This window comes from Artemia franciscana, chromosome 20, assembly GCF_032884065.1.
Source record: "Artemia franciscana chromosome 20, ASM3288406v1, whole genome shotgun sequence".
Lineage (NCBI taxonomy): Eukaryota > Metazoa > Arthropoda > Branchiopoda > Anostraca > Artemiidae > Artemia > Artemia franciscana.
In genome coordinates, this window is record NC_088882.1 from 35,473,797 (window position 1) to 35,487,867 (window position 14,071).

The 14,071-nt window shown below is 34.5% G+C and overlaps 1 protein-coding gene across 1 annotated transcript in view; it reads left to right on the forward strand.

The window, feature by feature from the left end:
- Nucleotides 1-5,286: 5,286 nt before the first annotated feature.
- LOC136040193 (DNA polymerase delta subunit 2-like) overlaps nt 5,287-14,071 on the forward strand; it is a gene marked incomplete in the record, with an annotated part of 35,337 nt that continues 26,552 nt past the window's right edge. Inside the window, 3 exon segments of the mRNA XM_065724345.1 lie at nt 5,287-5,375; nt 10,881-11,039; nt 13,679-13,806. Of these exon segments, the coding sequence (XP_065580417.1) occupies nt 10,892-11,039; nt 13,679-13,806 (276 nt within the window).

Consider the following 14,071-nt stretch of genomic DNA (forward strand, 5'->3'; position numbering starts at 1 on the left):
TTATTTCTCAAAATCGTCTGATCAAAACTAAGAGAAAGTCATTTAGCCAAAAAAAAAGAATTAATATGCAAATTTCATTTTAATAATTTATGTGCGGAGAGCCAAAATCAAACATGCATTAATTCAAAAACGTTCAAAAATTAAATAAAAAAAATAGTTTTTTTTAACTGAAAGTAAGGAGCGACATTAAAACTTAAAACGAACAGAAATTGCTCCGTATCTGAAATGGGTTGTTCCCTCCGCAATCCCTCGCTCTTTACGCTAAAGTTTGACTCTTTGCCACAATTCTACTTTTTAAAACAATTAAAAACTTTAGCGTAAAGAGCGAGGGATTGCGGAGGGGAGAACCCATTTCATATACGGATAAATATGATTATACGGAGTAAAAAAGCTCCTTACTTTCAGTTAAAAAAAAATAGTTTTTTTTAATTTAATTCCTCTGTAAGATCACATTGGCAAATGAGCTATTGCCAATTGATCTAAAGCTTTTGAGAGACAATAACAAAATTTTTCATCTGAAAAAAATACTTCAACCCACAATCTAAGAATTTATTTGAAAATTAAACTCCAGAGAATATCTAAATGAAAGCCACAAGAGATAATTTGCCCCTACAAACATGCCCTGAACTCCCTCCCACATCCCCCAGGGCAAGGGCTGTAAGTTATGCCTGGGGCATAAAAGGTATATATACAAAAGGTGATCGTATCAACTTGATAGGGGGCTCATTGGATTGATAATCAGAAGTTTCATTGCCATTTTTAAGATTCAGAGTGATTGGAGGGTGGATACACCTCCCCTGATACTTCATATTTTCCCCAAAAGCATCTGATTGAAATTTTTAGATGGCCATTTGTTATCTTAGAAACTTCAAAAAGCGCTCATTCGATTGAAATTAAAAAAGCTAGTGCCCTTTTTAATAGTCGAAAGTGATTGGAGGGCATCTTACCTCACTCCCATGCCCGCCATTTTCCCAAACACATCCGATCATAATTTTAAGATAACCATTTTGTACAACGTAATTGAAAGGTCCAGAAATTACAGCTTTGAGGATGACAATGACAACCCACGAAGAGACCTTAGAGCAGGGGTTAAAGTTATGCCCTGGGGACACATAAGGTATATATAGAAAGGGTGATTGTATAAAATCGGATGGGGCTCATTGGGTTAGTAATCAGAAGTTCTAGCTCCCTTTTTAAGATTCAAAGTGATCAAAGGTTGGATATCCCTCCTCCAAACCTCGTCAGATACATCAGACGAGGTTTGAGGGACCAAAACCTCTATCAGATGCATTTTCCCGAAATGTATCTGATAGAAAATTTGAGATAGCCCTTTGCTGTCGAAGGAACTTCGAAAACAGCTCAATTCATTGGAAATTAAAAGAGCCAGTGCCTTTTTTAATAGTCGAAAGTGATTGAAGCGCAACTAACCCCCCTCCCAGGCCCATCATTTCCCAAAACACATTCAATAAAAAAATTTGGATAGCCATTTTTTCAAGGTAATTGAAAGGACCGGAAATCATGTCGTTGATGACGACAACCCACCTCAAACAGCCCTCAGGGCAAGTTAAGTTCTGCCCTGAGGGCATATAAGGTATATAGAAAGGGTGATTGTATAAATTTCAGAGGAGGCTCATTGGATTGGTAATCGGAGGTTCTAGTGCACTTTTCAAGATTCATAGTTATCGGAGGGTCGACAACCCCCCCAAATGTCGTATTTTCCCAAAGTGCATCTGATAGGAATTTTCAGATGGCCGTTTGTTGTCGTTGAAACTTCGAAAAAGGCTCATACGATTAGAAATCAAAAGGGCTAGTAACCTTTTTATTAGTCAAAAGTGATTGGAGGTTAACAAGAATCCCCCCCCCCCTCAACTCCCACCATCAATTCCCAAAACATGTCTAATCAGAATTTTGAGATTGTCATTTTGTTCATTATATTTGAACGGTCCGAAAATTATGTCTTTGACAATCCCCATACCTTCTCAAGACCGGAAAACACTTAGCACTTTACTGAAAAAAAATGGCTGCGGATTGTCAGTTTAGTGTACATATACTATATATCCCTTGAATTTTTAATAGTTTTTAGTTTATTAAAGTTAGGAAAGTTAAAACATGTTAAGAGTATTTTGTTTATTTAAATCATACAATAAATAACTGAGTCAAACTCCAAACGAGCAAAAATTAACATGAGTAGGGCTGACAACCCTCATGCCTTCTCACGATCGAAAATCATTTGCACTTTACTGAAAACAGTAGACATTTAAAATTGTTCACTTTTTTTTTACTTGTTTAAAAGTTTTTACTAGATATATGAAGGGGAAGTCCTCCCCCTTGCAATCCAATTACTGATGCCCTTTATAACAGTAACAAGAGATTGGAGGGCAAGCAGCCCTTTTCTCAAGCCCATTAATTTTTCAAACAAATCTAGTCAAAATTAGGAGACAGTCATTTTGTTCAGCATAGTAGAAAGGTGAAGCAACTATTTCTTTACGGATTTTAGGCATGTCAACCCCCCACAATTATGCAATTGGCCCATTATGCTTTAAAACTAAATGTTGGTTTAAAATAGATCAGAAGGCATTGTGTTTACGGTTACCAATAAGACTCCTCAGCAATATATCGAGAACAACACTGGGTATTAGGTTTAAATTTTGCAGATACTACTATTACTACTTCTATTCTTGCAATTTAAATAAATGAACGGAGCGTAAGTGTATCCAGGCTGTCAGAGAGCATAGATAGAATATTTCGGGAATGATATTAAATTTATTCTTCAGGTCAACTTCAGAAGTTATAAAATTAAATTATAAAATACTGTTTGTGTCATTATTAAAAATTGTTGGCAAAGTTTCTCCAACATACGAATAGCAGCCCATACTTTAGATTATTATAGAAGAAAACTGAAAATATTTAAAATATTATAATTCCCAAAAAGACTATTTAAATAAAAAACGAGCAGAATTTAATTTAAAAAAAAAACTTTTTCCATGAGACAAGTATTTCAAAGAAACGTAAAAAGCTCCATTAAGACAAGAATGAGCAAAAATAAAATCAAATAATCGTCTATGCGTAAAACTACCACAAATCAATATCAATAAATAAATGAAACTCAAAATGAACAGAAATTAAAATAAATAGCAGAGTCAAACTCAAAACAAGCAAAAAATAACATGAGTAGGACTGATAACCCTTATGCCTTCTCAAGGCCAGAACTCAATTTGCTCTTTACTGAAAAAAAATACGTTTAAAATATTTTCAGCTCTCTTACTTTCATAAATGAAAAATTATCAAAACATTAAGGAAGAAATGTCAGTATATGTCAATTTAACTCACAGTACATAGTAATTTGTTTGTTTGTTTTAACATATTGACAATAATATTGAACCCGTTACAAAACGGCCTTTAAGGCTAAGTGCCAAAAAAGCAAGATTAGATTTGAAAGCTTGTATCTAACTAATTTGTTTTATTTCATTTGAATGAATTTTATTAACTCAGGAGTTTATTAAGTCAGGGTTGTGTTTTATTGCCCTTTATATGCACCATTTAGATGGATTTTGTCTTAAGAAGCACAGGAAATGCAATTGGAGACCGCAGAATCAGGCGGGGAGGTAAAACTCCCCTGGACTTAGGTTATGCTGAGGATTTAAGCTTCCTAGATGAAAGTGTGAACAAAATCAATGAACTTTTAGATGTTTTTCGAGTTCACGCTAGGCAACGAAATGATTGATCAAGTGGACAGCTCTTACTTACCTTGATAAAAATTACTAGTAAAGGCGGTGGGAGCAGTGAAGATGTTAAAAGTGGACTAGCCAAGGCCCAGGGCTTTTTTTCACAGTTAAAAAAGTTTGGAAGAATAGGAAGATAAGTGCGCAAACCAAGATTAGAGTATTGGAAGCTACAGTAATAACAGTTGTCAAGTATGGCTCTGAAGCATGGATGCTCCGAAAAGCACATGGATATTTGCTAGATGTTTTCCAGAGAAATTACCTACGGATTGTTTTGGGTGCTAGGCTGACTGACCGTATTTCAAACAATTGGCTGTATGAGAAGTGTGGTTCTATCCCGCTTTCTAAGGTTATAATGAGAGAAAGGTTGAGATGGTAGGCCCGTTCTACGGATGAAGGATGATAGGTTGCCAAAGATTGTCTTTTTCGGTGAACCATCTAAGGCTAAACGGAAAGCAAATCGTCCGTGGTTGGGGTGGGAGGATGCCATAAAGGAATATTTGAAGGAAATTTGAACTTTCTGGGAGGGTGTAAAGTAGGAGGCTTTCAATAAATTGGAATGGAGGCAGTGTGCGTAGCTATGCTCCATGACGATGTAGATTGTCAAAAAGTGACAAAGCAATATCACAATAACCGCTTACATTATTAAGTATGACCTATCGGGATAAGTTGTGACAGATTTTGAACTAGCCAGAAGACACTTCGTGTATACTTTTGATACTACTCCTACTTCACTGTAGCTCATGACACTAAAGGCATTGAGTTGAAACGTTTGGGGGGAGTTTTGATTAAACGAAAAAACTATGCGCATGGAAGTATTAAAAGGGTATATAAGCAATGTCATAGATAGCGTTGCTCTACTATACAAGTAGTATCATTGATATTTAAAAGGAGCCAATTTGATTCTAGTACCCTAAAAGTTCTAGTACCCTTTTTAGAGTCAAAAATGATTGGAGGCCAATCAGCCAACCTCTTTAGCTCATAATTTGCCAAATACTTGCAATCAAAATTTAATATAGCCATTTCATTCAGCATAGCTGAACGGTCTTGTGACTGTATATTCAGGGCTATTGAATCAACTTAACACAGTTGTGCAATTTACCCATTATGTTTAAAAACTAAACGTTGCCTTAAGATTAAACAAAAGGCACTGTGTGTATGCTGATTGTCAATAAGAGATCTCAGCAGTATTACAAGAACGACTGAGGGTATTCTGTTCAAGCTTTTGAAGCTACTTCTATTACTACTTCTGCTCTTGAAATTAACTAAATGAAAAGAGCGTCAGTGTATCCAAGCTGTCAAAGAGAATCAATAGATTTTTTTGCGAATGTTATCAAGTTTTATTTCTTCAGGTCAACAAGAGGAGTTAAAAAAAACTAAATTAAACACTACTAATTGTGTTCAGATTCTTAAAAGAGTGTATGTGGTTAAAAACTATTGAAAAATTTTCTCCAGCATACACATAGCAGTTTCACCCAATAATTTGGAGAAAAAACTTGTGTATAGCCCATGCCCCTTGACTATCCGGATGCTGCCAAAAGTCAATCAAGTGGAACAAGATTTGGCAACAATATGTTGATTAGATTCGAATAGGGGGAACGCATCCCGGCGGGCTTTGAACAAGAACAAATTTGAAAATAATAAAACGTGAAGGTTTTGCACATTTCCTAAATTTGCTCCTTTTATTTCCATTTAATTGTCGTAAACCGCTTGCCTTAGTTTTTGATTATATCATTATTTGTCAAACATTATCCACACCTCAATATTAAAGCTGATAGTATTATTCAAGAACACAGGTTTAGCAGGTTAAGGTTGGTTAGCCTAAGATAGAAAACAGCATAAATGTGCAACAGAAATTGCGAATACATGGATGAATGCGAATACATGATTTGATGCTTTACCTTATGCTTTTTCATAATTCAATAAATTATTTCTGGGGCAATCTCCATTTTGAGCCCTCAGTGAGGCCCAAAAATTATCAAATTTGGAAAAATCATAAAAAGGATTTACTTAATTTGTTGATAAATTGTGTCATTAGGCCTAAGAATAAGTTTGGTAAAATTCAAGTTAATTGACTTCTTGCTATCTTGGAAAGGGTTTAGGTTAGGAAAATGCAACTTTCAGGGATGGGTCTACAGGATAAAGTATGTCCCAGGAAGGTATTTTAAAGCACCCACTGCCACTCCTTCTCCCTATAGAGGGCCCTGAAATTTGCCTACGTGACAGGTCTATATCTATTGAAATTTTGACAAAACAACATTTTACCTTGATTTTCAGTTACTAGTTGCTTTTTCTCTGCCTTTAGTTCTGAAAATGCAATTCCTGTTATTTGAGTAGAATTTTGAACCACATAATTTTTTTTCAAAATTTAGGAAGTGTATTTGCATATCTTTAAAACCTTATGAAATGGAATTAAGCAGTTATGAAGCTGAAAACAATTTTGTTGTACTTCAATTATGCAGAAGATCAATTTTGCAAGGTTTCACTTTTATAACACACATATTTTTAAAGGTCAGGGCCCTCTAGAAGGAAAAGGAGTGGAGATAGTTGCTTCAAAATACATTCCCAGGACATACTTTAGTCTGTAGATTCATCCCTGAAAGTTCCATTTTCCTAACCTAAACCCTTTCTGAGATAGCAAGAAGTCAATTAACTAGAATTTTACTGTAAATTTACCAAAATGTGATTTTCCTTAATGTTCAAGGTAGGGCTACAAATTTCTTGTTTAGAGTTTTCAACAATGATATACTTTTTCTTTGCTTTGATGTTGTTTTGAAAATGTTTTGTGCTCTTATTTTTTTAAATTTCAGTAAATTTGATAACAAAATAACATTTTACTAGGCTGATTAAGATTCATTTAAGTAGTAATTACTATCCTTGAATCAGCTAGGCTACAAATGGCATTTTTTCTTCTTTGACAATTTTTTAGAAACAAATTTGGTAAAATTCTACTTTAGCTGCTTTTGGCTATCTTGGAAAGGAGTTAGGTTAGGAAAATGAAACTTTCAGGGATGAGTCTACAGGCTAAAGCATGTCTGAGGAAGGTATTTTGAAGTACCTACCTCTACTCCTTCTGCCTATAGAGGGTCCTGAAATTTTGCCTACATGACAGGTTAAAGCATGTCTGAGAAGGTATTTTGAAGTACCTACCTCCACTCCTTCTGCCTATAGAAGGTCCTGAAGTTTCACCTGCACAACAGGTCTAAAATTTTGACAAATAAATATTTTACCTTAATTTTCAGTTATCAGTTTCTTTTCCTCAGGCTTTAGTTCAGAAAATGTAATTCCTGTTATTTGAGTAGAATCTTAAGCCATATCAATGTGTTTTTTTTCAAAATTTAGGAAATGTAGGCCTATTTGCAAAGTTCCAAAACTGAAAACAATTTTGTTTTACTTCATTTAAGTAGAAGATCTATTTGCAAGGTTTTACTTTTATAACACACATGTTTTTAAAGGTCATCAAAGGTCAGGATCTGGTAAAATTATAGCAGTTCATATAACTTGCTTTCCTATAAAGTGAATATACCACTTGATGCCTTTTTTTGTGCTCTTTATGAATATAATAATTGCTTCTACCACAAATTCAAATTTAAGCACTTTTTGAGCTCTTAAAAAGGACAAATTTTAATTAAAGTATGACTTATTGCTTCATTTCCACAAAATAATACTAGGTTTTCTCAGTGCCATCTTTTCCATCATTTTTGAAAAAAAATAATGTTATATTTTCTCAGTGCTAAAATTATTTATAATAAGGTTAGGTTAGGTTGGGCTAGGTTAAAAAGTGCTTAAATTTGAATTTGTGGTAAAAGTGATTGTTATATTTGTAAAGAGCATAAAAAAAGGCATCAAGTGATATGTTCACTTTATTGGTAAGCCAGTTATATGAACTGCTATAATTTCTCCCAGGATCCTCTAGAAGGAGAAGGAATTGAGGTAGGTATTTCAAAATACCTTCTTGGGACATATTTAAGCCTGTAGACACACTGCTGAAAGTTTCATTTTCCTAACCTAACCCCTTTCCAAGATAGCCAAAAGTAGCTAAAGTAGAATTTTACCACAAATTATCAGTTTGGTTGCTATGGGCTGTTTTAGGCCTCTTTAATGGTTTAAAAAAAATTGCCCCAGAAGCAGTTAGAGCATCAAGTGATCTATTGACTTTTTTTGTAGCTAAATTATATGAAAATGGAAAAATTTACAGTAAAATTCTAGTTGATTGACTTCACTATCTCAGAAACAGGTTAGGTTAGGAAAATGAAACTTTCAGGGATGAGTGTAAAGGTTAAAGTGTGTCCCAGGAAGGTATTTTGAAGTACCCACCTCCACTCCTTCTCCCTCTACAGGGCCCTGACCTTTAAAAATATGTGTGTTATAAAAGTGAAACCTTGCAAAATTGATCTTCTGCTTGAATGAAATACAACAAAATTGTTTTCAGCTTCACAACTTTGCTCAATCCCAATTTATAAGGTTTTAAAGATATGCAAATACATTTCCTAAATTGTGAAAAAAAAACATTGATATGGCTCAGAATTCTACTCAAATAACAGGAATTGCATTTTCAGAACTAAAGGCAGAGAAAAGGCAACTGATAACTGAAAATTAAGGTAAAATGTTGTTTTGTCAAAATTTCAATAGGTATAGACCTGTCATGTAGGCAAATTTCAGGGCCCTCTAGAGGGAGAAGAAGTTGAGGTGAGTACTTCAAAATACCTTCCTGGGACACGCTTTAGCCTTTAGACCCATCCCTGCAAGTTTCATTTTCCTAACCTAACCCCTTTCTGAGATAGCCAAAAGTCAATCAACTAGAATTTTACCAAATTTACTACACTGACTGACTAGAGATCCTAATGGTGTAAATTTCTTTAGACTATCTGATTTTGATAAATTGGCAATTAACAAAATTTAGCTAAGATGAAAGTGAATATATCACTCAATGCCCTTATTTGTACTCTTTCATAATTCAATAGCTGCTTCTGGGGCAAATTTCATTTTACCCTCCAAGGGTTAATAGACTTTTGGCAATAATGGACTGTTTTACCTTACAGGGCCTCATTTTTCATGGGGGAGATTCTCTTCCCCCATAAAAAACTTCTCCATGGAAAGATCCTCCCATATAACCCCTTTCCCCCACCAGAAAAAATCCCCCTGAAAACGCTGCTATATTTCCCAATAACCAATACTATATGTAAACAATGGGCAAAGTTCATAACTTGCAGCCCTTTCCCAGGGAACTGTGGGGGATTAAGTCATCTTCAAAGACAAAGTTATCAGATTTTTCAACTATGCTGAACAAAATGGCAAACTCAAAATTTTGATCCAGCAATTTTGGGAAAAAATGTGCGTGGGAGGGAGCCTAGTTGCCCAGCAATTTTTTTGGGGTCACTTAAACAGGGCACTAGAAGTTTCAATTTCTGTTTGAATGAGTCCTCTCACGATATTCTAGGACCACTGGGTCAATATGATCACCCCTAGAAAAATAAAGCAAATAAAAACGCATCTGTGATCTTTCTTCTGGCAAAAAAATAAATATTCCACATTTTTGCAGATAGGAGCTTGAAACCTCTACAGTAGGGTTCTTGTTCATCCAGTTCCCTGGGAAAGGGCTGCAAGTTATGAACTTTGCCCATTGTTTACATATAGTATTGGTTATTTGGAAATATAGCAGCGTTTTCAGGGGGGATTTTTCTGGTGAGGGGAGGGGGTTACGTGGGATGATCTTTCCATTGAGCCATTTTTCATGGGGGAAGAGAATCTCCCCCATGAAATATATGGCCCCATAGGTGCCAGGTTTTCCAGCATTATTTAAGAAACTATCAGAATTTAAATAAAAAAAAGTTTTTTTTTCAACTGAAAGTAGGGAGCAATATTCTATGTATTAAGCTGACACATCCAGCTGTACTCTGTTGGCTAAAGCAGAATTTTTGTTTTACCTTTTGTATTAATTAAAGTTTACTAATATAAGTTATTTAACCTTATCTCGTATTTAACGATGTTGTATTCCATAAACCTTATTTGCCCAAATACTTAAAACGAAAAGCAATTATTATTTATATGAGGAGGTTCTCCCCCTCGTCAATACCACGCTCTTAACGCTAAGGTTTTTTTTAGTACTTTCAAAAGAGCTATTTACTCTAATTAAACAACCTTTGTGATTCAGGGGTCATTCTTAAAGAACTGGAACGAAATTTGAATTTTGGCGTTAAGAGCAAGGTATTGATTAGGGAGCTAATCCCCTCTTATACATAATAATTTCTGTTTGTTTTAATGTATAATGTTGCTCCTTGTTTTCAGTGGAAAAATCTGTTTTTTTATTTAATCCTTAGACAAAGTCCATCCCAATAACTCATATGAAAAAGGATAATACAACCATACTTTGTTCCTAAATATACACAAACTGATTACTAACCTTACCTCTTGCCTTCTTTTCTTGTATTCTTACTCTGTCTCATTTCTGGCACTTTTCAATTATTAAGCTAAGGCTCAAAGTCTGGTGAATGCATCTTCTCCCTTCCAAATTATATTTATCTTGAAACTTTAAATGCCAAATCATTTAGTTTAATCAGTATCACCATACTCAGCAATTTGCTCCCTGAAGAAATCAAATAAAAGTCTCTATAATTAATAAAGATTATTCATATCACCTTTCTATAAAGAGGATTTATTTAAGGTTTTCAAAATTCAAACTAAATGCTAAATTAAAAATTTGATCTCCTCCTATCAAATGGCAGATTTACCACACAAGGGGGGGGGGGGCGATCTAGTTTCTGAAAAGTCGTTCTTAGGCTCTGTTTTCTTGATTATCTGTGTCATGTTCAGGATTCTGTGTGATTTTATACATAACCTATGATAAATAATTTTTGGTAGTCTTGGAGGATTCTAACCAAGTAGTTTTAGGAGGATTTCGTTGTGTGCCTACCGCACTTTGGAAGCAATAGAGCGAACGCTTCCCTAAGAAGTATTCAAGGCCACACTTGAAGAAAGTCGTTACATTTTCAAAAATTTAGGAAACTATCCCCCCCCCCCGCCCCTGAAGAAAACTATTGCTATATATCTGATTAGTTTTAGAATTTCACCTCTTTTCCATATAATTATCTTCATTGTCTTATCAGATTATATATCCTCCTTTTTGGTTTTGTAGATTTTTAATTTTGTATTTTACAGAGAACGCGGAAATGAAGCGCCTGACAGCCAATTATGAAAACCTTTCAGAAAATTACCGAATCAAACAACGAGAATTCTCAAGTCAATACGCTCACCTCTATGCTGTTAGACTTCTAGAACTCCGACCAATTCTGGAAATTAAAAGCAAAGAAAAATGGGGTAAGAACTTATTTGGGCTATTTAATCACAAAAGTTTGTGTTGGTAGACAAATTATATAAATACCATAGTATGCTGTTGATAATGGGTATAGCTGGGAGGGTAATCCCTCCTAGGAAATTCTTTGTTTTTCTAGAAAACCATCAAAACAATTTTCAAGCACGTTCCCGGTAGGATTGCATAATTACACCCCCCCCCCCTCACACTGATGACAGCTGGTTCAAAAGATGGTGGCAGGATAAGGTGGTAGTGTCGTGAATGTCTAGAATAGACGACCAAACTCTAGCAAATAAATACTAAAACTGAATGGATTGGAATACTAAAACTGAATGGATTGGAACACTAAAACTGAATGGATTGGAACACTAAAACTGAATGGATTGGAACACTAAAACTGGTCGACTAAAACTGAATTTCCAATAACAAAGTATTTTCAGTGATCAATAAAATATAATTGTTAAATCAAATTGTCTATTTGCTTTGCTTGCTCTAGTTGGGGCTTCTGTTTCTCTTTGTTGTGCTTAAAAAACAACATCAACAGCAGATTGAAAATATATCAACAAAAAGATTGGATAAAGTCTGAGAGATGGAGCAAGTCTGAAAATAAAACAACAGAAAGAAAACATGAAAAGAGAAAGGAAATAGTGGCAAAAGGCGCATTGAGATATTACATAAAGGTAGATGGACTCTGGAACTGGATTTCATTGTTTTAAGGACAAGAGTATTTTTGGTGATCAATAAAACTTCTTCGTCTTCTTCTTTGGATTAATATGTATGCTTTTGCACAATCTCATCATTATCACCTGCAATGTGTTGCTTGGATCTCTGGGTCCCGTATTACCAAGCTAAGGTCCAACCCACTGCGAGAGGGGGCACACTGCGCCACAGGACATAATCGCTAAAATGTAATTGTGAAAACAAATTATTCATTTGCTTTTTTCATTTTACTCGGGTCTTTAGCTCATGTCTTTGGTTGGTTACAGACAAAAATAAAATTAAAAGCGCATTGTCGAAGCATTGTAAAGTGATTAGAAAAAGTTTGACTCCAAATCAAAATTTGCAGACAAAGCTGCGACATTAGAATTAAATGTACCCATAGACTCCTGCTTTCCGCGTGTGTGGTTTCTGCGTGTGGTTTCCGTGGGCTCTCCAGGTGTGTGGTTTTCAATTTGACATGCGTTTAGTTTCTAATCCCGGTGTTCTAGGCAAATAAAACTTGAAACAAGCATCCATGGAAAGTTGTATTCGACGAAAAAAGTGTGATTGCGTTTTTAAATTCTGCATGTTAAGTCCTGCTAGAACCAAAACTGAATGTTACAATAAATAACGGAATGCCCAACAAGTCATCTGAATGTACATTATTGCCTGAAGGAGGTTATGAAATTATGTGAACTGTTTGCACGAGAACGTCCAATTGCCTGATAATTTTTTATAAAATAAAAAAAAATTCTTGCCAAATCACCTACATCTTATTTTAATAACCTGTCCAAGTGACCACAAACCTTCCAGCACACTTTGATTAACTTTTTAAATGTCAGGCAATCGTTCATGAACATCTTTTAAAACGTTTTTTCTTTCTTATATGTAAGACAAACCAAGGATATAAAAAAGAACTTAGTTATTCGACAGTTACTCCAATCAACTATTGACTGTGACTATTATTTTCAGCTAAATTCTGAATTTACAATCGTTGTTGATTTTTCGATCTACAATTGAGCATTTAACCTGAGTCCTGAAGTCTATCTAAAATGATATCAGAGCTGGATGAAGGAATAACTATCAGCAATAAATATATTTTTATAAATATAAATTATAGTTATTTTCTCATAGCAATCCATAGAAAAATTATAAAATATATGAAATATGCAAATTTATATAAAAGAAAATATAGGGATATTTTTGTTTTTGTAATTAAGCAAAGTACAAGGTGACCGAGCTCTGTTGTGGTGGAAAGACAGACAGTTTTTTTTAATTTTTTTTTGCAAAAAAAAAATGTTTTTTTATTCACTGTAGAAAGTAAAGCCATTTAAGTATTAGTTGTCTAATTTAAGTTGTCTATTTGAGTATTTGAAGTCATTCATATGTGATATATGTTCTTCAAATGTTAATAAAGGCTGTAAATGAATTTTCCCATTGTCTTGACTTATCTAGATTATTTTCTCATTTCTGAAAACGAACAATTGCGTTATTAAAAACAATATTATTAAACGAACAATAATCACCTAGTGAAGCTTAGTCCAATGGTTTTTAAATTATTTTTGTAATATTTTTGCCGCAACGCGCAGCAGTTAAAGTGAAGCAATTCAGAATCTGAAATTCGCTTCAGAGCAATTAGATTCTCTAAAAGCTCGGAATGAACTGACTTGTTAACAAACAAACCGCGTTGGGAAAATCCTCATATTTATGCTCAGGGCTTTCAACCTTCATGGGTCTCTAATTTCAGTCAGCAGGCGATTTATGAAAAATTTTAAAGGGGTTGGGATTGGAAACGTGTTGTCAGAGCTGTGACCCATCAGGATTGTTTTTTCACTCTGGAAAATGGTAGTATGCCAATTTTCGGAAAAATTATAGTACCTTTTTCGAGAAAAAAATTACCGATATACTATTATCGCTCGTTTAATAAGATGAGATATATCTTTAGGTCCTGAAGTTCCACTAAAAGCATTATCAGAGTTGGATGAACACAGTGAGAAAGAGGCAATAATCATCGGTACCGTATATAAGCAACAGGACATGAAACCAAGCATTCTACGAGAAATAAGTGACGAGGTAAATTTTATTTTTAAGTTATTTGAAATATTCAGCAGACAGACTGATCAATTCCGTCAAATAAAAAATGTTTAAAAAGAAGCATTATCATTAATGTGATTCAATGGAATTGTGTGCTCTTAATTTTCGTAATTTGTTAAGTGTTTGTCTGTGAACTTAGGTGCTGAGGGTGCTATAAGGTTTGTTTCTGAAAAATTTCTATCGCTAGCCCGGATACGCCAAATTCACACTTTAGAGTCAATTAATACAAAAAAAAAGAGTCATA